The sequence below is a fragment of the Sinohyriopsis cumingii genome, chromosome 12 (assembly GCF_028554795.1).
Source record: "Sinohyriopsis cumingii isolate HCF-2022 chromosome 12, ASM2855479v2, whole genome shotgun sequence".
Classification (NCBI taxonomy): Eukaryota; Metazoa; Mollusca; class Bivalvia; order Unionida; family Unionidae; genus Sinohyriopsis; species Sinohyriopsis cumingii.
Genome location: NC_142972.1, coordinates 66,645,654 through 66,670,924, shown reverse-complemented (window position 1 = coordinate 66,670,924; position 25,271 = coordinate 66,645,654). Strand labels below are relative to the sequence as shown.

Here is a 25,271-nt window from a genome sequence, read left to right as displayed (position 1 = left end):
TGTGTCAACCAAATGAATAATTTCCTTATTAACATCATTGTCAAGAGCTCTTTTTAAAATAGCTCTGGCAACTGCACAAGAAGGGTATAAACAGGGGATCTCAATTTCAACAGGATCAACATTTTAATCCAAGCAAGGCTAGGCAGTTACAAGTACATTAACCACAACCTTTTCTACAGCTAGGTCATTGCCTAGTGATAAATGATACCATCAATGGGTAAAGAAATCACTGCTCCGACATTCACGGGTTCTAAGACTAAACCTGATGTCAAATTTAAACAATGGAAAGAATATTAATAAAGCACGCTGTACTCTCTGAATTAAGCCCCTTGCATTATGAAAACATTTCTCTGACAAAGGCGAAATACCGGATAATAAAATACTTTGTGAAGCTCATGTGTCCCTAATATTTTAATAGGGATAGGCTTAGAAGAATCACCAATAAGTGATATATAACCTTTTGATACGAATGGTTCATAACTATCCATGATAAAACTAGACTGGAGTTTGTTTGATTCAACCAATGTAGTGCTTTCAAGACAGAACCGTGACTTTTACCTCTTAGAAATAAGGCCATTTAGAATAGATCTGTCTTTATTATGCTGCTTATTCGTCAGCCTGTAGCAATGAGTAATAACATGCACTTTCTGATCACAATAAGTGCACGTAGACGAAATAAGGATTTCTGACCAGTCTTATCAAAAGTTTGATTCTTGAACATTGTGCCTGATTGAAAGTTGGCTGTACTCGTATAAGACGGACATGATTATTTTTACCAAGAAAAGTGGCGGGAAGATGACTTTGACAAAAGAAAATTTGTATGTCAAGGAATAATGATTACATGTACGAGCGATATTTTCCAATGTTTCCACCTTTTGCTCATCAAGTGAGGTTTAACGTACCATGGACGCGATTATTGAACTCTTCAGTCAATAAGAGATGTCTGAGGTTATAGTAACCTTGATCAACCTTTTTGGCTGAGCACGCCTATAAAATACTTGTTCTTTTTCCCTTGCAAATTTGACACAGGTTTGTCCAGTTTCTCTTTTACAGTTCCTAAACCTCTGTCGATCTGTCTCAGGTACCAACTCATAACCCTTCAAGATACGTTTCTTAATTACCATATAATCAGCACTTTCTTGTACTGAAAATGAAGTGTAGACTTCACGATATTTGCCAATAAGTACACTTTGCAACAACAACGTCCAATACTCTATTGGCCGTTTGAAGTTTCCAGCAAATTTCTCAGAATGAGAAAGTATTGATCTACCTCTGTGGGTTGGTTTTTAAAAGGGGGTACTAACCTATTATTTCTGGTAACATCAGAACCAGAACTTGTATGTAAAGAGGGCAGGGCTGTGCTCCACCTGCCAGTTCTAATTGTTTGAATCTCTCTCTCTCTCTCTGTATTTGTATTTCCGTATATTCCTCTTTTATATATTTCTATCTCGTCTTTCTCTATTTGCAGTTGTATTTACCTCTGTTTTTGCCGCTTTCTGAATTTGCCATTCCATCATTTCTTCTGGAAGCTGAACTTATGACATTTCAAATGGTTTTTTAAACACAATTCCTTTAATGTCTTACCAACACCAGAGAAAAACTCTCTAAACAAACCCAAAGCGCTGTTATCAAAACAATTGCTCTCCACCATATCCTGGAGCAAAATATTTTTTATTTCTTGTTTGACCAAAGATGTTTTTTCCTTCCGTAATATCATAATCTCTGCCAAGCTCAATCAAGTCGTCCTTGTACAAAGACTCTAACCCTTCATGGGTAGGATCTGAAACAACGTTCACTTGAGTAGAAGGAATTGTGATTGATTGTTGGATGCGCTAATGATTTCTTAAATGTGTGAAATTAAAATCTTTACCAGGGACAATGAAAATTTCAAAACAAAATCAATTGAAAGTGCAAAAGACAATGTTTAATTTCTCGGATACATTTTAAAGAAATTCAGATCTCGGACGAGGCCTCAATTTCTAATACGTCTCTAGGATCTCAATCTAAGTAACAGAAAAACAAAACCTACACGTTTCGTAAAGTTCAACATTGTAATCTCGAAAACAGAAACTTCACTAGTAAAATGATGCCTGTACTTTGACAATATCATGGACTGGTAATAAAACTACTGTGGACATTTTTTAACATAGTAAGCATTAGTAGAGTGGATCATAAGTGTACACCTTGAAATTATATAAAAATATAGAGGGGATATATTAAAAGGGAGATAAATTGGTGAGAATATTAATTTATATGATTTCATGATTTACATTAGAAAGCATAAAATTCATGCTCAGCTCCTTTTAACTGATTTCAAGAAAAAGTATTAAATCTAGTTGCATGGTTGCTCATGGTTACTAATTAATTTTCTTTTAATTTTGATGAATATCTTTATTTTGTGTGCGGAGATATTGGCTGATAACAAATAAAACATTAATATTAAAGGAATGAACGTTGATGTTGGAACTTATTTTAATTCAAAAATATGCAAATTCGCTCACTTTTGATAGCTTATAAAAGTCTTTGAAATCTTCTACTTAGTATCAATATTGTACATTTCCAGGTCTTTGTATGTAATTTTCTTAAACAAACGTTTCTGGTTTTGGAAGCAGAACAGGCAGTAACTTTATTTTCTCGTGATTTAAAGTTTTCCACTATTTTAGAAAATATTATAATTCTTAGCTAGCTATCCCAACACAATTACAAAAATGAGGAATTTACCATCAGAATGAAAGAATAACGTTCTTTTATATTAAGACTATATGGTCTTAAAGTAAAGCGAAAACCAACAAATTTAGTAACATTCAACAAATAATTTATTTCCCTTCAATATAAAGTGAAAAGATAAAGAACTTACAGTATTGTGAAATACATCCCCAAAACTCCTGAAAGTTATATCATAAATCAAAAGGTATAGTGTTCCAAATGAATTACAGTGGTGTTCTGAATAGATTCCATTCTTGATGGGGCATCGGGTGGCCGAGTGGTCTCATGCGCTAGCCTTTACTGATCACTGCCATCTCACCCCTCTCCACGTGTGTTCGAGTCAAAGGCTTGACCAATGAGGATATGTGAGAAAGCTGCCAACAGTTTCTCGTGGGTCGGTGGTTCTTACTGAGGCTTTCCCGGGGTTCTTCCTCCACCAGTTATACTGGCCGCCATGTATAGCTTATCTTGCTCTTAAAAGTTCGTTAAACCCAACACAACAACATCAATCTTGAATGTGCTGATGTGCCAATAGTTTTAAATGTATTCATGTGCCATCAGTCTTGCTGTATTGCAATGATATAATCAAAAATGTGTTTGAATCAATTCACAATAATATAATATTTTAGTCCAAATGTCAATAGGCACTTTGTAATTCTAATGAATAATTTAAATAAATAAATACTCTCAAATTATAACGGAACACAACTAAAAGACTGATTCCACTAGACAGATGTCAAAACAGGAATGAAGAAGTTTGACGTAAACAACTTTTATACGAAGTGTCATCTGACTCACGACACAATAAAGTTCCATCAAATTAGTAAACATGTATATGTCTGTTTGCTTAAAGGAAAGTACCTGGCTCAGATCAGGTAGACTTTGGTTTTTCCAAGGGGAAATCCAATGTCCTGAACTCAGATCCAAGTAAACATATTTACAATTATCATCTTAAAGTAATTATCTACAATCATGGACAAAACGTAGCTAGGTAATATGATGTTTACAAATTATCATAAAATATAAAATCATGGACAAAAGTTAAACACAAAATATAGACATACATAAAACTTACACCGTTTGGAAAGATAGTTCTGAAACTTGCAGTCTCAACATTTTCTCACCTTTAGTTAACTTAACAAATTCAGCAGAACAGGTACCTAATGAACTAAGTATACTCTTTACAAACCTACTTTAAAACAAACAACATCGAAAATGAAACGGACTTGTTTAAATAAAGATTTTATGAAGGGCGTTCAAAGATGACAAAAGCTGTGTTTGGGGGGTGTTTCTTGCACATTACTTAAATTTACATAACATATCAATTTATCAGTTAATTCTAATGTTTCAAAAATATATTACAACTTTCAGTTCCAAAAATTGTTTATTTGTTTTTCGAGCAGAGATGGAATGGTGTATAATAAAATCTTAATCCAGTCTGCATAGCTGTGTTTGGCGCTATTTCAGAATTACATGAATCAGTCCCTGCATATTCATCAGGATATTTTACAAAAATCTATACAGGTTACTCTTAGCATAATAATAGACTGTAAGAGTTGTTGTAGTTGAATATGGTTTCAAAATTGCATCCTCGCTGTTAATGACTTCATTAACAGAAAATGATTCCTGAATGTTCTGACAATACCAGAGTGGATTATTCCTTAGAACTAACGTACTACATTTTCAATGCATATCATCAGCTGAAATGTATTTTAAAAAGAAATTAAAACTTCATTTAGGAGTGAAGTTTGCAGATACCTGTTATAAATGTTTTGGCACACATTATTATGAAAAATAAAAAAAATTATATCCGTTGTGTCAAATTGATTGTAAAACATTTTTAAATGGCATATTAGAATGAATCAAGAACAAATGCAGTCAAACCAACGACTTATTATTATCAGAGAGAATATATTATAGTATTGAAAACCAAAGAGAGCCTTTCATATAATATGATAAATATAACTATTCTCTCAAAAGAAAATGTATTTCTTATGAAAATATTACAAAGATTGGTATATATCTGTCGTATTTTAAAAAGACATTACGAATTTCATTTCAATATCGGAAACCATACAATTCAGAGAGAAAATGAGAATGGGAAACGCTTTATAGTAGATGGTTATTATGGAAGCAACTGACTGAATAGTCTAATGTTCAAAATATATGTTATTACGTGAAGAAGAAACATCTCAATTTTCATTTGAGAGATCTATTTATTCATTACCTTTTACTCAATGTAGCACATGGTTATGTCTGCAGATGTTTGTGTAACTGTTACAGGTTCAAGCCCAGTTGTATCATATTGGAATCTATACGAGTAGCAAGTATGTGTGTTTCTTTTATATGCATATGCATACACACATTTTTTGTGGGGTCTTTTTTGTTTTGTTTTTTTGTTTGCTTTATACATTTCATCAATAATTAGAGCCCATACATTTTTAATTGGCTTAAACGTAATCAGCATTTATGAAAACATGTATAAAATGGTGAAGATGCGCACGATGAATTAACAGAAAATGTGTGGTTCTACATTTATTAAACTAATATGACCCAAATCGTAGCACACACTGCAATATATGCAAAATTATATATGGTATGATACATCAAACACTGTCACCTGTAAACTGTACATTCATTATCAACCTCGTATGAATATATGTATGTACACGATGATTCAAAGGGACTAGTCTTGGCATCATTATCATTTTTGTGCTAAATAAGCAGAAAACCACATCAAATAATATATGAAAAAACATAAAAAAGTAGCTAATTGCATAATTTGTGAGCAGTGTTTAGGTAGAAAAATTTCTATCTTGACCTGCTCACCTGGAGTCGATCTGGAGATAAGATTCCTGACTTTTGTCCTGGTCAGACCCACCTGAAGCTCCTCACATTTGTTTTCTAATTTTCGAATATCATGTGTGCATTCATCTCTTGCTTTTGAACGTATTAAAGAGCGTGTTTGAACTGAAACATCTGTACAAGGTTCCGATTCCCAAGATTTCTCCATAGAAGACTTTTGAGAGGCAAAGTCATTCTGGGTTCGAAATGTAGGTATTTCAATATATTTATTTTCGGCATGTCCTTCGCTCACTTTTTGCGTACCCTTTTCGGCTTTATCGAGTAATCTATTGAGCTCTATCACGTCTTTTTCCCTTTGTTCTAGCCATGTTTCAGCTCTTTTCAGCCGTTCCAAAAGCTCTTCACGATCTTCAAGCTTACCTCGAACGTTGCCTAGAATATTGTCATTGCTAGCTTTCCCTAGTAACGAAACAATAACGTTCGTGATATTTGCATTCAAATATTTTGAAGATTTTCGTAATTAAATATTATTTCTAAAATGCATGATTCCGCGATTTTGTTTTACATGAACAGGAACAACAGAGAACAGGTTCAAATTTAACTGGAAGACATAAGTATTAAGAATAGTTTAGTAATCATTCGTGTGCATTTGATGTGTTCATATTTTATATTCTGAAAAGGATATATCATCCTATTTAGTTTTGTTACTTTGTGGAGAAAACTTTTTTTACATAAATGCTTACATGGTATCTTAGTCGATCTGGGGAATTGGTTGCTTTTGAAAGCAACGTTATTATAAATGGAGGTTATGCCATAAGGATATTATCGTTTATGGAGTCCATTGGGGTGGTAAGTTGTAGTGAGTTCTGGTTCAGAGAATGCCCAGGATCTATTACTTTATATGAATACACCAACGGCAACTGTTAACTGATAATCTTTGTATAGACGTGTAGCTCACGTCATGCATGGAAACGAATGTGCAATGCGTTCGTGTTTCATCACTTCTAATTAAGGCTGACGTTTATGATTATAGAAATGAATCATAAAATGGCAGAAAGAGGATTACTCTAAAGACGATAGTAATCTATTAATTTCATAAGATAATATCTTGCATTATTATGGGCATTACAACTGAATTAGAAATATTTCTTCAGTATTGTCTTACCTAGCAAAGGATAAAGTTTTCCATCATAATATATTTTATCGATTCCGACGTCAAGCAACTGTGGGGTGCAATAATCTACAACCATTTCAATGAGCAATGATGCGTAGTAATCTGGCATCATGAATGTGATGATCACACTTGAAGAAGGCTCCAAACCACTAACGAGAACAAACTCAGGCGGGACCAAAAGTAGTTCAGCTACAGATGTGCGTATATACTCCAATTTGCGTCGGTCAAAGTTGATCGATTCGTTACTCTCAACGTGAAACCTGACGTACCTATAGCCATTCTCTGAAAAATAAACATATATGAGACATTTATCATATTTATCATATTTTTACGCAAATTTTACTTTGATTAAAAATTCCTTAAAGGTAAGATCTTTGTTTATTAGAGAAGACTCAGTTGCTCAGGGGTTAGCGTGCCGGATTTGCGATCAGAATGATATATGGTTGAATCAATAAAAAATTAGGCCAGGTCGGTCACCGCGAAGTGTCTCTGGGGAATGACAATTTACCCCAATTACCTCTGCTTGATATAACTTATCTTGTGTTGATGTGCCATTCTTCACCATATAGACTAACCCTATTTATTAAACCTTGTTGATTTGACCATATTTCCGATTTCTTTATTACTCTTTACCACAACCTGATGTTTATTGCTCACATTCACTACTGCACTTTTATTAGAAACACATTTATTCTTATACACATGATCTGCTGTTTGATACAACTGTTCATTCCGTATGTCCACATCACACCAAGAGTCGAACTACTTAGGTGTCTTCTTTAAAAGAAGCAGTGAATCGAAGTTTTCAAAAGTCCAGTTCATTGTGAATCTTATTCATATAGTAAACCTAAACATATTTAGATAACATATAACTATGGTAGGCAATAAATACAAAACCTATTTCCTTTTCATTTGTACTAGGTGGCAGGATATAACTTATTTGATACGCTCATGAATATGTCCCGGTCTGATGGCATAGACGTTTCTCTCCCATGAGACAGAGAAATCTAGCTGTTTGCTAAGCTTGCATTTCTTATCTCAGTCTAGTCATCTCAGACCAGTCACCTCAGTCAAGATGTCCTCGCGCTAAGAACTACTTTTTAAAAAAGAAAACCTTGTTGTCTTCTGCCGTGCCTGAAGTAGTTGTTCTAAAAACAAACAATAACAACAACAAATATATAACAAAAAGCATAGTAACTTAAGGTCAAACGATATTTGAGAACACACCATACAAAACATTTCGAGAGAGACACACACGCACACGATGTCGAGCTATTTTGTATTTTCCTAGTTAGTTTCGCACAGCACTTTATCCTATATGCAGGTCTAACTCAGTACATTTTCAGGTCATCGTCATTAAATGTAGATAAAGCAACCTAACTAGTTTTAAAAACTTCGTGTGAAACAAATTATATACTTTTAGCTACATTTAATGATGCAGGCCTGAAACTTGACTGTGATACAGCTAGGATACACTTTTCAATGCTGTGTGGATTTCACTATGGCAGAAAACACTGATCCATGCACATAGAATAGGCCTATACACTTCATAGCCTCGTGGAGAGACAAATAATATAACCCTTGACTGGAATTTCCTTGTCTTGGTCCAAAATCCCAACAAAGATTATATTAATCATGGGACACTCAGGCTACTTTTGTTAAACATTTCTTCTACTTTTGTTAAGCATTTCCATTGCGCCCCAAACATATACCTACAATTTTTAATGACAAATAATGCACTTACCAGCCAGAAGGAATCATTTATCCGTCCACACATTACTTATTAAGCAAATTTTCCTGTAGTACTTGCCATATCTCCAAAATAGAAAAATACAGTTTCAAAGAGACCATGAACTTGAACGTTCAGCACATGGTTATAATATAGGGTCCGTATTTGGAGGGTCTTTCATACACGGGGGGAATTTTACAATCAATATTAGTAACCACATACGTATGTCACAAAGAGATTCACCACCTCAAAAGAATAGGAGAGTTATATAAGATAATGACACAAATCTCTAATTACCCATGAATAATCGAATGCAACATGTTACACTTCGTTACAGCTTGTACCAAGTATAACTACAGTAGATATGTGTACCCATTATAGTTTCATTACTTACAATATAACATTTCAAAACGGCAACCGATGAGAATGAAACATTTTCTTCTAATAAATATTAAGTATATATTGTTAATTTCATATAACATCCATATATTAAATGTGACAAGACCTCATTACTATGCGACGTTTTATGTTGTTATCTTTCTTTGCTCACGCGTATAAACTGTGTACTTCGAATGCAGCGGTCACACCACATTCCTCATTAACATATTCATAACAATGAGCTGCATGTTAACATTTACATGTGACCTATTTTACACCAGTAAAGAGTTCTTTTTACTTTAAAGGAATATATTGGGTGAGAAAAAAAAACTACGTTGGGGTTTGGACCGAGACAAGGAAATCCCAGTCACCGGGTTACATTATATGTCTCCGCACTCGGCAAGCCTCGTGGGGAGATTAATAATGTAACCCCTTGACTGGGATTTCCTTGTCTCGGTCCAAACCCCAACGTAGTTCTATATATCCCTGCGCCATATCAAAGTCGTTCTTTCAGCCATCTCAGAAAAAACCACATTTGCAGTTATATATATATATATATATATATATATATATATATATATATATATATATATATATATATATATATATATATATATATATATATATATATATATTTATAAATTTACACACACACACACACACACACACATATATATATATATATATATATATATATAAACACATATACATAGAGAGAGAGACAAGATAACACATTTATACAAGTTGTTGAGTACCGAGTACAAATTTGAATATACTATTACTGCCTTTTAGCTTTGCGTGTTTAGAAACAGTACACTTTAAAAGATAAGAGATGATATGGAGAGACATGTTTTTTTTTAATTGAATATATATATATATATATATATATATATATATATATATATATATATATATATATATATATATATATATATATAATACCTGGTTCAGGAGAGGGGGCATAAAAGTAGGTCACATTCCCGAAGTTTCTTGCATGCTCTACACACTTTTTGTGAAGATCCTGTCTTTTCAAATGCCATAGCATCGCTTGGAGGTATATCATATTATCCCTGGTGAGAATATTCCGTCTTCTTAGAATCGTGAAAAATTCAAGTGCTGTTTCTATTTTTTCAAGCGTTCCATAACCTATACCATTTTCACCTGGAAAATTATGTTTACAGATACATTATTATAATGATTTCATCAAGTTGTGTCGAAAATGTTAAATATTACACCAATTACGACGATTGTGTCGCATGCACATATGGCCTTCGTAAAAGACTAGACCAACATGTCTACAATAATTGTAAGGAAACTGTACAAAGTCTGAATACAAGAGACTGATACTTATTTATTTTGAATGTACAAAGATGTATTCATCAAACATTTCTTTTTGAAAGAGTAGCTACTGTATATTATGCATTTATATCACGAAGCTTTATGCACTTTTGAATTAGAAAACTGTACAAAGGGTTCGAGTTTCTTTGGAAGAGAATACAGATTTCGCTTTTGTTGAAATGGTTATTTTACGGTTATATATTATGAAACAGAAGCATCCATCTTTTATTTGATATTTCTCTTAAAGATCACGCAGCGTCAGTTGGAATGACTAGTAGAAATTTATCAGTTCCTGACCTGCCTCAGGACTTCCTCTATTCTTCCTCCCAAAAAACAGTGACCCGATCAGGGTCTTCCGAAAAAGGAAGGTATGATAAGGTTGAAAAGACATGGATCGTACACATGCTACACGTCGTATCAAGAGTAGATTGGCCGAACCCGTCAATGCATTGGCTATGGTATGGTCAGCAGCCCTGGTCATTGACAATAACAAACCTGGCTTTCTCCTCCCAAGCGTGGTTTTTGCTGGTGTCTGCAACCATATCTCAAACCAGTTCTGACAGGCGTGGAGCAGATTTGTCCGTCCTATAAAAACAGACTCGCATACATATGAACAGCTTGTACGTCCTTGTCAAGTACCAGGATGTCAGTTCTGAAGGTGCCAGTCGCCTTAAGTCCGTCTCTCCCTCCTCATCGAGATCTTCCGATTCTTTAGAGTAGCGGTAAGGGTAAAGGCCATTTTGAAGTAGCCAAGACCCTAAACTTTTCATAGACGGCGGCTTGAAGCTAAAGATCAATCCGTTCCATGAGCAAGAAAAATGGTCGATTTGAAGGAGTTCAGTCGCACTCACTCTGTCGAGGCCCACCTGGATCTCCTTGTAGCACTAGAAAAGACATACCCGGCAGTTTGAGGACTCAGTTCCATCCCTACGAAGACCTCACAGACCCTCACTTGTGGACAAGCAATAAATATACGGAAGTCCAGCACCGCCGGTTGGTTTGCCCAGCGAATGTTCGGCCTGGAATCTGATGGTATAATAGACGATCCGGCTATTACCGGTACCGGCAGCTCCAAAGACCTGGTTGGATAGATATAATTCTTATTGAAATCTCCGTCATAGAAAAGACATGTCGCCAACAGTACGGATTTGATCGGATGGAGGGATCTGTCACTAAGATCCCCGAAAATCATAGTTGGCTGGACCAATTCGACGAAAAGGTCCCCATGTTTGAACGGCTGGACGGGGGGCGACGGTGCAGTTTCAATACGCATTACAGCAAATGAATCCGTTGTGAATGGCGTGTGGTCAACCCGGATGCTGTCGGTATATAAGACGAACCGGCATTCACCGTTAGCGGCCGCGCCAAAGGCCTGGCTGAATGGACAGATTTCTCATAAAAATCTACGGTATAGTAGTGATAAGATGCCGACGGTGTGGCTAGACGGACGGATCTGTGACTAAGATCCCTGTATAAACTGTTGGCTGGACCATTTCAACGACAACGTGCCTATGCTGGGACGTCTGGACTGCCGGTGTTGGCTGGATGGTTGGCGATATCGGGACGGCCGCTAACGGCACGCCATTATTAAGAGTTGGATCCAACGGTATCTAAATGAATCCCCTGCGCCATGATTTACAGGCTCGAAGCTCATGCTCGGATTTGCGGGAGGACTTACTCCTCGTGGGCTGCCTATTATTGGGGAATATACCCCAATGAATCGGTATCGCCAACAACGAAACATCGGTTGTCTTCCTTGATTTATCCCATCTTTCCTTCCCTTCAATGCCAAAAGACGATTGCTTTGAACGTGCGTTTCATGTGTATAATAAACATTTCTCCTGAAACGACACAGGACGAGAAAACAAAACATAGATTAGCTAATTAGTTTGTAACTAACTAGCTACTAGCATAAATTGGCAAATCCGTATATGGCTAATTAGACAAAAAGGAAGCCCATATTTTTTATCAGAAACGGTATATACATACATACATATATATATATATATATATATATATATATATATATATATATATATATATATATATATATATATGAGTCATTGTAATCTTCTGTGCACTGAAGTTGCATATAAGCCATTTAAATTGAGATTCTGCTGAAACGACACAAAAACACGAGCTAAAGCAGAAACTAGTGACGTACTGAAATTACTAAGTAGCTCAAGCACTGTCGTAACTAGTAGCTAACAGAGCAGGAAAGTACCATATCAGAAACCTATTGCCCTTATGTGAACATATGCACAATGCATAGTTAATAATTAAACCATAATTCTATCAAACCAGCATGAAGCATGAATAAACTAAGCATTAATATCAAACACCACTTCAAAATTTCGATAAGGAGAGCTCCATAACGGACTGATAAGTAAACAAAGTCAAAGGTTCGCTAACCCATACTGATCTAGCATAAGGTCAACGATAGCGTGATGGGACGGTGGTCATAAAAGACGACATCCCGAAAGCTGACAAAAGCACTCAAAAGTTGGGAGAAATTGTAAAATAAAGCATGCAAATTAAAGTAGATCCATAAATCCGCGCAATTAATCAAAAATAAACATTGGATGGGCCCATATGAACTTAAAAAAGGCTGGGCTGTCGGAGAATATATTTTATGTCGTGTGGTCTGTCCAATAGCGAAGCTAAAACTTAGCGACACCTGGCGGTGCCAATGGGATGTAATGGGCAAGAGTTATTTTCTTTCGTCTATTGATATAGACAGGCAAAGGAGATTTTTCTTCTTTTAGTAGGTCTGGATTCACAAGGTTGTCTGAGCGTTATGTGATTCGCGAACGTATTCGAAAGAGAAACAAATATCCTTCTTCACTGGAAATCCCAGTTTGCAAGATGATGCCATCCTCATGTGTGTACATACATACATCCATCCATCCATACATACATACATACATACACACACTCACTCACGCACGCACACACGTACGTACGTACGTGTGTATGTATGCATGTATGTATGTATGTATGTATGTATGTATGCGACTTTCTCCGTTATATATTCGCACATGAGAAAAATGAAATTATCGGTGAAATATGGTTTCACTTTTTTTTCATTCCTATAGTTTCATATGTGAAGTTACAATATTCATCGTTTTGCTATTAAACACTTGATTAGAATGTATACAAAAGGAACACTTGCAGGAGCAAAAATGGGCCTTTCACAAGGTAGAACAATAAACAAATAGAAACAGGATTTTCTCTTCAACATACAAATGATGTTTTTGACCATACTTTATTCGTTACTGTTCACTTTGGCTGGTACCCAGCCTAAATTGGCAAGGCAAAAAGTATATAATATTGACTAATAAAATGTGTGTCACCCGAGGAAATAGTCCGCTTACAAATGCATTACACTTCTGGTGATCATGAGATTGCAAAGAACATGCATTTTCCATCTTAGTGAAAATATAAAATCTCTGTACTTTTTCCCTTGATGAACCATGGCCATTTGTGTGGTTCCCTGCTTTTTTAACGACTTCCTACTCACTTCCCCTAACGACTAACTAATCTTTGAGTAATTTCTCTTTGGCTGAGTGCACGATATATGTTGCGACAGAATATACCAATAATGGTCCATGTTCCGATTGTCACCTCGTCTCCTTCTGCCGCGGTATTTTGCTACATGGAAAAGTAGCTTCCAATAAAGATCACAATTGCAACAAATTACATTCGAAATTGTTTTCTTTTCTAAACAACCTGCAATCAAATAATTGCTCATCCGTTTCCGTTAAGCCGTAGAAAAAAAGCCTCCGCTGCAATTTTAAATACACAGAAAAGTTTGATTAGTTTGGATGAGTCGCCTCAAGCGGAGTTCTCTCGATGTTTTATCACAGAAAAGGGGAGATAGTGTTCCAGCTGTTACTTTCGCTGCTATATTGTGCCATGGAACAAAAGAATACAGTTCTCATCTGTGGGAAATTACATTCGAGGGTTTGTCTCCTATTGCAAAGAAAAGGCCCAACGAATTTTATGCATAACAACCGATGTGTTGCATTAGTCAGATGTGCTTTTGCTCGGATAGGCAAAAATAGTTAACAATAATGTCCTAAATGTGGTCTACTGAAACAGATTATTTCTTTATCTTGACAGATTATATCATCCCAAACCTATCGATTTCTCAAATTAATGCTATTTTTTATGATTAATGAAAATAATATTCTATGCATTTCCTTAGCACTAGACTTTTAGGATGAAATTATGTACATCCCTTCTGCTTCAATGAGTGCTAAGACGTAATAATACAATAATTACAATAAAGTTAGATAGCTTCTTTAAAAATGAAACCCCCAGAAATATGGCAGGATCTTAATGCTACATCATTATGTAAAACTATCATATTAATCCTTAGAGGGATAAACTTTCTTTTATTGTTGAGCTACTTCTTTCGTGCCATTAGTATTATTTGTTTGCGACCACTAAGACATGAAAATATTTACCTATAAAATAAAGTTTAAGTCTCTTAAGTTCTTCATTGGTGATTTCAGTCGCCAGTACATCTAGAAAAACATTGAATCCCCAATCCCTGGGACGACATTCCAAAGAATCCATCAGCGAAGACTCTGTTCTTGATGCCTCATATGAAGCAGTAGCTGTAAATTAGAGAGCACATTTAATCACAACGTAATTTTGTTCCATGGATGCAGATATAGACTAATAAATACATGTATGCATAGACTGATGGACGCTGATGCAAACGTCAAGGACATTTTGAAATCCTGCTTAATTCGATTATTTCATATGTATGTATGTATGTATGTATGTATGTATGTATGTATGTACCTACGTAAGTACGTACGTACCTACGTATGTATGTCTGTATGCATGCATGCATGTATGTATGTATGTATGTATGTATGTATGTATGTATGTATGTATGTATGTACGTATGTATGTATGTATGTATTATTATTATTTGAATAATCAAACTTCTGGCTATATGATACCAAACATGTGTCCCAATAATATAGTTAAGTTGCACACACACACACACACACACACACACACACACACAAAGAGCTCGAGTTACCGTGCGGAAAAGATATTGGCAGCATATAGAGAACAGGCAATGTCATAGCATATGATGTGTGGCGAAGAAAAAAAAAAAAAAATATATATATATATATATATATATATATATATATATATATATATATATATATATATATATATATATATATATATATATATATATATATATATATTTATTTATTTATTTGCAATGGCTTCCTTAACATTGAGAGATAAAGAAAGAAAGATTTATTTTTTAAACAACTGCACTTGAACGTTGGAATATATAGGTATACTTTCCCAACGACGGTTCAACATGAATGCTTTTAATATGCATACCTTGAGTGGACCTGTTTATATTAACTGTTCTTGAAGTCACTGTGTCCCTTCCTGTTGGCTCATTTGCTATGATACTTAAAGGTGAAAATTTGCTTGGGGTATTTGTTGGTTCTACTAATTTTGTTTTTGATGGTGTTAACGGTGATGGTGGTGGTGGTGATGGGTCGAGCGACCTTGCACAAGTTGGCTTTATTGTCGCACTTATGATCACCGCATCGATGGTGTTCCTCGATGAAGAATCTGCGGAAGCACTGGCTACAGAAATCGTTTCTGAGGTTGCTGACTCTTCTGCTGCGATGCTTGTAGATAGAGATGTGCTTGAATTTTTTGATGGTTCTACTGCTGTTGGTGATGGTATCGGTGGCGGTTCAAAATGCATTGTAAAACCGGTACTAGTTGGCTGTACCGTCGCACTGGTCATGATACTAATCGTCAGTGAAGGATCTGTGGGATTGCTACCTGCGGCCATCGTTATTGTGCTTGTTTGGTCTTCTGGTGTGGTGCTGTTAAATAAATATGTGCCTGTAGTAGTTTCTGGATTTGTTTCGATTGTTTGAGTATCAAAAGGTATTGTAAAACTGGTACTACTTGGTTGCACTGTTGAACTTATAGATGACGTCTGGATGCTGCTCGTTAATGATGAGTCAGTAGGAATACTACATGATGCCATCTTCTCTGCGGTTGACGACGTAGTGGTTGTGTTGGTTGTTGCCATTAAAGCTCTAAAAGGTTTTCCACGCTTTCCTGCATGCAAGAGGAAATGATGACTTAAAATTATTTTTAATTGTTTGTTTCTTTTACATCGCTCTCGAGAAAAAAATATATATAATAATAATATTCACACACATACACACACACTCGCCGTGTTTGTGACCGTTAATTGCATTTTTTGGGGGTACATTTTTAAATTATTTGTCTCTCGCTTTCTTCAGAAACAAGGTAATACTTAAGAAACAAAGACCATGCTTTCATGTGATTATAGTTACTTATGCTTTCATTTCTGTTGGCAACTTATTGGCATTTGTTCGGGAGGAGTCATTTATCCTAGTACATTAGTTTTACAGTCTTACCCAACGTATCGTGAACTACTTCAATATGAACAGTTTATCTGTAACTGCAACTTTATATCTCGTATGGGCTGGTTTAATGTTGTTACGATAATGTAGTTTTAAACCCGGTAACAGAAAATAGCGAAAGCAACAAGTTTTGTAATGTATTTCCCTAGAATACAATGTAAAACTTTAAAAGCAACTTACAGTATTATGAATTAAGTCCCAAATAGTCCTAAAAGTTCTTTCACAAATCCAAACCTTTGGAGTGTTCCGAATAAATGTCCAATCTTGAATATATTGATGTGGCAGTAACTTCGAATGTGCTAATACGCTAACAATCTTAATCCAAATAATCCAAAATGCCCTTGAATTACTTCAGAATAATTCCAAAATAGTGATTTCGTTCTAAATACCAATGAGCACTTTGTAGGTCCAATAAATAATTTAAATAGATTAGGTCCTCTCAACAGAATACAACTAAAGCTGATTCCATGGAGACCGATATTAAGATATGGAGTAAGTAAACTAGCTCAGTATAAAAACTAAGACGCACAGAGGGGAAGGGACATTTTCCCATCAAATTCATCAGCAAGCTCAGTACTAGAATCATACAACGTCACAAGGCCACAAAACATGTTTACCTAGAAGTGATAATTGTCTTAATATATAATCTACACTCATAGACAAGAATTATGTATGTAACATGTCGTTTAGAAAAAAGACAGCAGTCAGGTAGGCCCAAAGCCCTACCCTCATTTATGGGCAAAGGCCAATAACACAATACAAATTAGATGTACATAATAATGTACACACAAAAATCACAAGTATAATGTGTATAGTTCATTTCAATGTCCATACATTTGTAGAGAAACTAAACGTTTTGTTCAACATGCATATACATTTATATAATTTACTGTTAAGAATCAATGCATGATATTATAAGGGTGCTGCATCTACTGAGTGTATCATTCACTGTAAGCACGAGTTATAAACGATTTTTTCATTCGAAATACCGAATTGATGTAGTAAGAAAGACGTCTTATAAATAAAATATATTATTACGACTCACGAGGGATACACATTTTTCTACAGACTGATAGAGATCATAATTTTCATGAAAGTATTCTTAAACGGTCGTAATCTGGACATACACAAATGAAATCGAATTCATCTTCTACCAAACAAACATAAATTCTTTTCCGTTAAAAGTCAAAGTTCCTATTATATCTCTCAATCATACAATGCCTACCTCCCTCTATTTTTAGCGTGGGCGTTAAGCACCTGAATTTAGCAAGTAGCTTCTTAAATAAATATGATAACACACACACACACACACACACACACACACACACGCACACACACACACACACACACATATATATATATCCGCTTATAATTCAGTTGTATGAATCCTATAATAGACACGTGTATGTGACATGTTAATATCGCTTGCCAGTTTTGGAACGCCAACTCTTCAATTATTTGCTAAAATAGATAAAGCAAATGGTTGTCTTCCCCAGCATCTTGATTTAGTCAGACATACTCAAAACCGAAGCAAAATAACACATCAATATGGTAGCCCAGCTGTCACTGTTGGCTTCATCTAATCTCTTCAACATTAAATAGCAAAGGCGTGGGTAGCAAGTTAAATTCATTTTTGAAACCTTCCCTCAGTATGTAATATATCGTAATAAAAATATGACGCACAAAGCGGATATCTTCCGCATATCCATAACATAACCGCATTATTGGTAGTTAAGGAACACCTCAATACTGTTTACAAAAGTTGTATTGACCAATTTCACAATCTCTACTAAATTCATACGCCCAGTTTCTGACCCACGTAAAGCAATTGATGTTATCACAGAATCAAACATTTTAAAAACATCGTCTGCACTAAAACAACCAAATCGTTTTGATAATTCAGAATCATTGTAGTTGCTTTCTTCCCTGAGCTGCTAGTTCTGCTTTGATTTGGGGTGAAATATAGACCCTAAACTTGCAATAAGGCACATGTTCAATACGTCTTTCCTTGAAGAAATGAAACCTCCTTCTGCCTAAGATATCCCGTTTCTGAAACAATGATCTGAGTTTTGTCGAGAGTGACCATCATACTAGTTTCATCACAGACACGTTCGTTATACATACGTACATATATCTATCTATCTATCTATCTATCTATCTATCTATCTATCTATCTATATATATATATATATATATATATATATATATATATATATATATATATATATATGTATGTATGTATATATACACCACATACATTATATATAACATGGCTTCTAAAGCGTTGTATTGAAGCAATTTGATATAGCAAACTAATACTATTAGTATATCAAATTGTGATCCGTCTATGGAGCAATAATACATATATGTATATAATCGTTCCTGTAACTGTGTGCTGTTGATTCTAGGCCTATAGATCAATGATGAATTTCTACTTGTTGAGCATTAGTGACCTATGAAAATAATAATAAAAAGTATTAATAATCCCCCTTTTTTAATGAATTTAAAATAGTACTCAATTTCATCGCAATCTTTTCTGCTTTCCGTTCCCCCTCCTTTTTCATGCATAAGGGAAGAAATACGCAGATATCTGGAGAGAGAGAAAATACGAATTTGGGCTGGATGAAAACCTTGAAACTGAACTTACACCAAGTAGCCTATAAAAATATGATTCGTCTTAAAGGTATGTGAGCACTTTCCTTGGGATTTACCCACAGTGTTTATACAATCAATGATACAAAAATGCTATAGCCTGTCGACATTTTGCGGTACATTTCACGGTTACTTGGTACACATACTGTGATGTATTCAATATTTGTTATTGTTGATGTTTTTTAAACCTATTATAATGTTCTAAAAATCTATTATTATTATTTAAATATGAAAATGTCCAAAGGCTTCCCCCACCCTCTCTCTCTCTCTCTCTCTCCCCCCCCCACCCCACCCATCATAGCGAGATACGGGTGAAAATCCTTGAAAAAGGGAGCGTAGGGGAATTTCGCCTGCGTAATACGGCGATGACTCTGGACATGTGAATTGAAATATAAACTGAAAAAAGAAAACAATCATCTGATCAATATGCAAAGGTGATTGTAAAAGCCACACTATTGTAGCGGACACACTCGGGAGGGATATGATGAGTTCATTCACTCGGACAATACACAATTGCCTGTAGTCAATCTTAACTCCGTTCAAAGGGCAAATTTGTAAGAGATATAAACAAAATATATCTACAGTATGTACGCTGTATCAATGATATACCACTCGTATATATGTTTCATTGATACAGCTTACATGCGTGAGTGTCTTTCATGTTAAGTATTTAACCTTTGAACTTTATCATGCTTGTTTGCAAAATGATCAACTCACTGTCGATTTAATTCTCCGCGTAGTTATATCGAAACTGCGCCACTTAATATCCAAGACGGGGGCAGGAGGGGGGGGGGCAAATTGTTGATATTTATCTACCCAGGGTTATTGTACTTTGTAGTCCGCATGTTGAGTGTACATAGCAAACGTGTCACTCGTTTTCTGCTTTAACCATATACTAACAACTTATTTTCGTGCATATCTTTTTCTTTTACATGTAATGTTTTGGTGAGCTTATTGCTAATGGGGAATTTAGAATTTTCAATAAAATTAAATTTTATAATTCACTGGAGTGAGTCATTGCGCTCAGTAAACATCAATAGCATTATGATCAAGAAATTTGATCCGTTATTTGTTCACTTAGTTGAACAAACTGGCTGTCGGATGACTCTTGTGCGTCAGCTGTACACTGCAGATGTTTACATTTGTTCTTGTTTTTTTCCATGCTATTTATTACAAACGCTCTTCTGATCCCAGAGCTTACTGTAGTCGCAGAGTATATTTGATCTGCTTTTATTGTGTAGTGTCTGGACTGTAGACCGTGAGATGGTTCTCAATTAAAGAAATTCTCCTAATACATGCATTGAACCCTTTACTTCTTGTATAGTATCAAACTGCACTTCACTAATAAGTTTGCACGAGGGATCTAAGTTTTCAAGTCTGTAATATTTCCTATATACTAGCCGACAATATACGTAATTACATACATACATCCATCCAAACATCCATCCATACATACATACATACGTGCGTGCGTGCGTGCGTGCATGCATGCATACGTACGTACGTACGTACATACATACATACATACATACTCAAATACATATTGTTATGCATATCTATATTTTTGTGACTAATGGTACATGATATTATCTAATTTGCATTATTTTTATTCCTGGCTACAAACTGTACAGAATATCTTTAATTAATTTTGCCTATGTGACCTGAATCTGTTAAATAGAGGATCTCAAATAGTAACGATTTAATATTGAATTTATTAAACGAGTTGAATAATGTTCAGCTTTTGCGAGCCTTGGCCAGCAAAAGCTTGACATTATTTAACGAGTTTCATAAATTTAATATTAAATCATTACCCATTTGAGATTCTTTCTATGACATAGTTTTATTTCAGTAGAAATTATTTAGATAGAAAAAAGAACGAATAATTTCGTTCATTCTGACCGCCGCTATACCTTTCATTTGTTGTGCGTAAAAAATAGTCCCAAACAAAGTTGAAATAGTAAAAGTATATTATACATTTTTGATAACTATAAATCAGAGAATAAGCGTCCATCCAAATAAACAGAACATTTTACAAACATTTGTCAACACAAAATGTTCAATGCGTGTGATGTCGCATTGTTCGATACGGTGCACAGTACCGGTTTGAGTTGTCCTAGACAACACTGTGACAGTGTGTGTGTGTGTGTGTGTGTGTGTGTGTGTGTGATTTTGTTGTTTAACGTAGCTTAAAAAAAATTAAGTCATATCGCTACGATGTCTGCAGTATGGCAGTTTATAGTGATGTTTAGCACTGGGGCATAATGCCGCAGACATGTAGCATGATATCCCACCCAGTCACATTAATCTGACACCAGGCCAATCAGTATATCTACGCTCGATGGAAATCGGATTCGTGTCATTACTACTCCTCCTCCTACTACTACTACGTTGACGATGATGATGACATGTTGATGATGATGACGATTTTTATTATTATTTCACTGTGATGAAATGAAAAGAACACTTTTCCAATAGCGTGTATTTAACAATGCTGATATCAACCATTTGGCTATAATATATTTTTAACTTTGCAAAATAATAGCCTTATGTCCTAAAAGGATAAGTCTATTGTAAAATATCAATAGTACCAGTGATAACCACCTCTCTCTCTCTCTCTCTCTTTGTCTGTCTGTCTGTCTCTCTCTCTCTCTCTTTCAGTGCAAATATAAATCTTCTCACATTTTTAATCTCTGAACATTTTCTCTTTAGGTCTGACACTTCATAGAAGTTTATATTTCACTTATATCAATACCCTTAAAATGTAAGCAGGAAAGGTGCTTCTGATGTATTATGTATAAATTGAATGAAACGAGATATAACCACATGATAAATGAATTAATTCGTCCCTAATTTATATTTTTATGAGTCTGTAACATATTTATTTCCCTTACTGTCTTAAAACAATATGTTTAATGGTAATATATATATATATATATATATATATATATATATATATATATATATATATATATATATATATATATATATATATATATAAGAGTGAAAAGTAATAATTGCTAATTCGATCCATGGCCGCCATGTTTACATAATAAAACGAGTATGCCAGTTGACGAATATATCGTCACATTAAATTTATATTTTATTTGAGTAACCTCTGCTCTGCTAATGTTCTTTTAACAGTCACATTTTGACAAAACAAATAATTCAATCATTCATCTCAACGAACGAGAATCATGATGGTGCTGGCACATTATTGTTAACACTGGAGTGGTGGTCGGTGGGGTATCCAAGTGGTTGAATACGCTAGCCTTTACAGATCACTGACATCTCACATGCGTTTTTGCTTGGCCGATGTGGGTAGATGAGAAAACTGGTCAGTGTATTCTAGTGTGTAGGTGGTTCTTCTCGGGGTTTTCCCGGGTTCTTCCTCCGCCAGATATACCGGTCAACATGTATAACATAATATGTGCTGAAAAAATGGCGTTGACCCACAATAACAAAACATAAAATTGTATTGCAAGCCACAAGTCAACAAAGACTGCTGCGCTTTCCTGGGAAGGGAACGATAAGCAAGATAGTTATGATGCCACTTACGTGTTAATCAATGGGATTTGTTGTAGTTATTTAGAATTGCAGTTAAATATTGAGATACAAATCGGTACTTACGCTCTTTGAAAGTCTTCTTCGTGTCAATAGTTTATTCCGAATGAGGCGGATACATGCTTTTTGATGTCGCGTAACACAAAAGCAAACCATATAATATGCTAATCTTTTATATGGTGTAAAATATACTGGTCGTTACACGATACTGTCTTGAACTTTCTGAGTGTGATGTCAAAGTCTGAACTGTTGTTCAAGACGTGCTAAAGGGGAGACAAACTAGACTAAATCTTTCTTGTATAAGTGACCTACATAGATATCGAAAGAATGCTTTTGTTCGAATCTCCATTGAGTGATTGCTAAGGAAGTCGTGACACTCGACTTACGAACGGAGATAAAATATAAAGGAGGCATAACTGTAGGGGGAAAATCGCCTTATTTTATGTCCAGCATAATACAATTCCCAGTTTCCTCTGACCTTTCCCACTCCATGTTAGTTAACTTGACATGTATGTTGTGGTATGGAGTCACAACCCATTGCCTACCGCTCACTGAAAGCATAGAGCAGCCTGTTAGTGGGCCTAGCAAACCTAAACGATCTCACGTCCAGGTATACATGCACGAAATCGATCAATGTGATAGTCACGTGATACCAACAAAAACATCATAGGCACGTACTGAGACATGTGTGCTCTGAAAAATCTAGTTTTCTCCAGGATTCTACAACAAACGACAGGTTTCTGCTCATTGTTCGCGGAATAAATATATTGAGGAGTATGCGTCCATTCGTTTTGTTACAAACTTTATTTGACTTTCATTTAATATTCTCAAAACATTGGGATGAATTACGTTGTTGATATCATGTGACTTTTGGACCTGTAATATCACGAACATGTAGCTTGATAGATTGGTGTAATCTTATTACTAGTAATGCAGTGGAGATCGCATATTAATTTTCAGCGGATTAATACAACGAACTTTATATTCTCTCGGCATCTGAGAAAATAAAGCATATTTCAATCAATTTCATGCAGGTGCTGTTCCAGGCAAAGTCGTTGAAGTTCGCTCGGCACAGAATTTATGTTCTATCGGTTCCTCTCACAAAATCGCCAATGGAACGAAATTTGCATTAGTATGCCAATCATATTTTATGTAGATTAAAACCTTTAGGATGGAATTAATGTCATGTTTATAGTGTGGTTGATATCAGTATGGAAACTCATGTCATGAGTATATGGAATGAAAAAGGGAAGCACCTATATTAGTCACTTAGCTCGTATCCAAATTTTGCAATGTGTATGGCTGAATACGAGACAATATATTTAACAGAAAATAATGAAATGTACAATTCTAATATAATTGCGAATTTCTTAAATCGGGCCAGTCTGGATATAAGAATACTTATTTTGATATTATTGCATGAAGTAGAAGCATGACTTTAATTGAATATTGCATTAGAAACTAAATAATTTTTGTTCGCATTTGATGCATTAGTACGGACTAGTGTATCATATTAATCAGGCTTTTGAAATGGGAAGTAAAAAGTGCAATCAAACAATCAATCGCAACTCTGCATTCTATATAGAACATATACAAAAGCTGTTTAGATAGTTTGGGGAACAAAGTATTGGATAAAGATTTGCTTAGTGTCGAAGCACTATAAAACTATCCTAATGAGTACTAATGAGTACTAAGAATCTTATAAGGTAATGTCTGATAATATAATATTGAGCAGAACATCACTTACTCTTTTGTTGCTTTGCCTTTATTTGTTTTACAGTGAATCGCAAGTGGTTGAGTATTATGCTATGTTAAAATAAGACCCAAACCGACCTCTGTGTATGCATGAAACATAACAGTTATGCATATCATCAAAATATATTGTTTACGAACGTTCTATTATATTTCTGCTTTATCACCCGCCTGTATAAACTAGTGGATAACCTTGCAGCAAACAACAATCATCCATTCAATATCACTCGTCGATACCTTGGATCACTGATGATGGAACATTCGATTTACTCATGTGCAAAGGAATTTCGACCTAATTGTACATAAGCTATTGGAAAATGTTTGCCGAAACGCAATTACTATCGATGGGGGAATTATATTCGCCGTTATCTTGCAAAGGTACTTCCGCCAACGACTAGGTATATGCAAACAATATTAAGTCCCCGTTTGGTTGTCAAAACCTTGGCGACTATTTGAGAAGAGATGTGCTTCTGCTCGCCTATATATTTGAGACTATCTATGATATTGCCTGCACATTAGTCTTCGTCGCTGGGAATCGCCTGGGATGCGCTACATTCGTAAACCAAAGTGGAGTTGGATGTGCTCACCGATATTAACCAGCATATGTTTGTTGAAAGAGGAATCGATTTCAATCAGCTGATGGATGATAATGGCAAGCGACTGTTACGATAGAATTAAGTCCGTAAGAGTTAAATCATATGTCACGAAGCCAACAACTTTT

General features: G+C 35.2%; 1 protein-coding gene across 3 annotated transcripts; it reads right to left on the bottom strand.

Moving 5' to 3' along the window:
• Window positions 1-1,902: 1,902 nt before the first annotated feature.
• Window positions 1,903-23,396, bottom strand: LOC149786623 (uncharacterized). Of its 3 annotated transcripts, none has more exons than XM_089977136.1 (6): window positions 22,865-23,396; window positions 15,510-16,253; window positions 14,600-14,752; window positions 9,735-9,953; window positions 6,677-6,967; window positions 1,903-5,970 (listed from the first exon to the last, which is right to left on the bottom strand). In XM_089977136.1, the coding sequence occupies exons 2-6, from the start codon at window positions 16,222-16,224 to the stop codon at window positions 5,411-5,413; spliced, it is 1,938 nt and encodes a 645-aa protein (XP_089833262.1). In that variant the 5' UTR covers window positions 16,225-16,253; window positions 22,865-23,396; the 3' UTR covers window positions 1,903-5,410. The 3 variants fall into 3 exon arrangements, with proteins under 3 accessions (XP_089833262.1, XP_089833263.1, XP_089833264.1); XM_089977137.1 differs by having other exon boundaries at window positions 23,233-23,396; XM_089977138.1 differs by lacking the exon at window positions 9,735-9,953.
• Window positions 23,397-25,271: the final 1,875 nt, after the last annotated feature.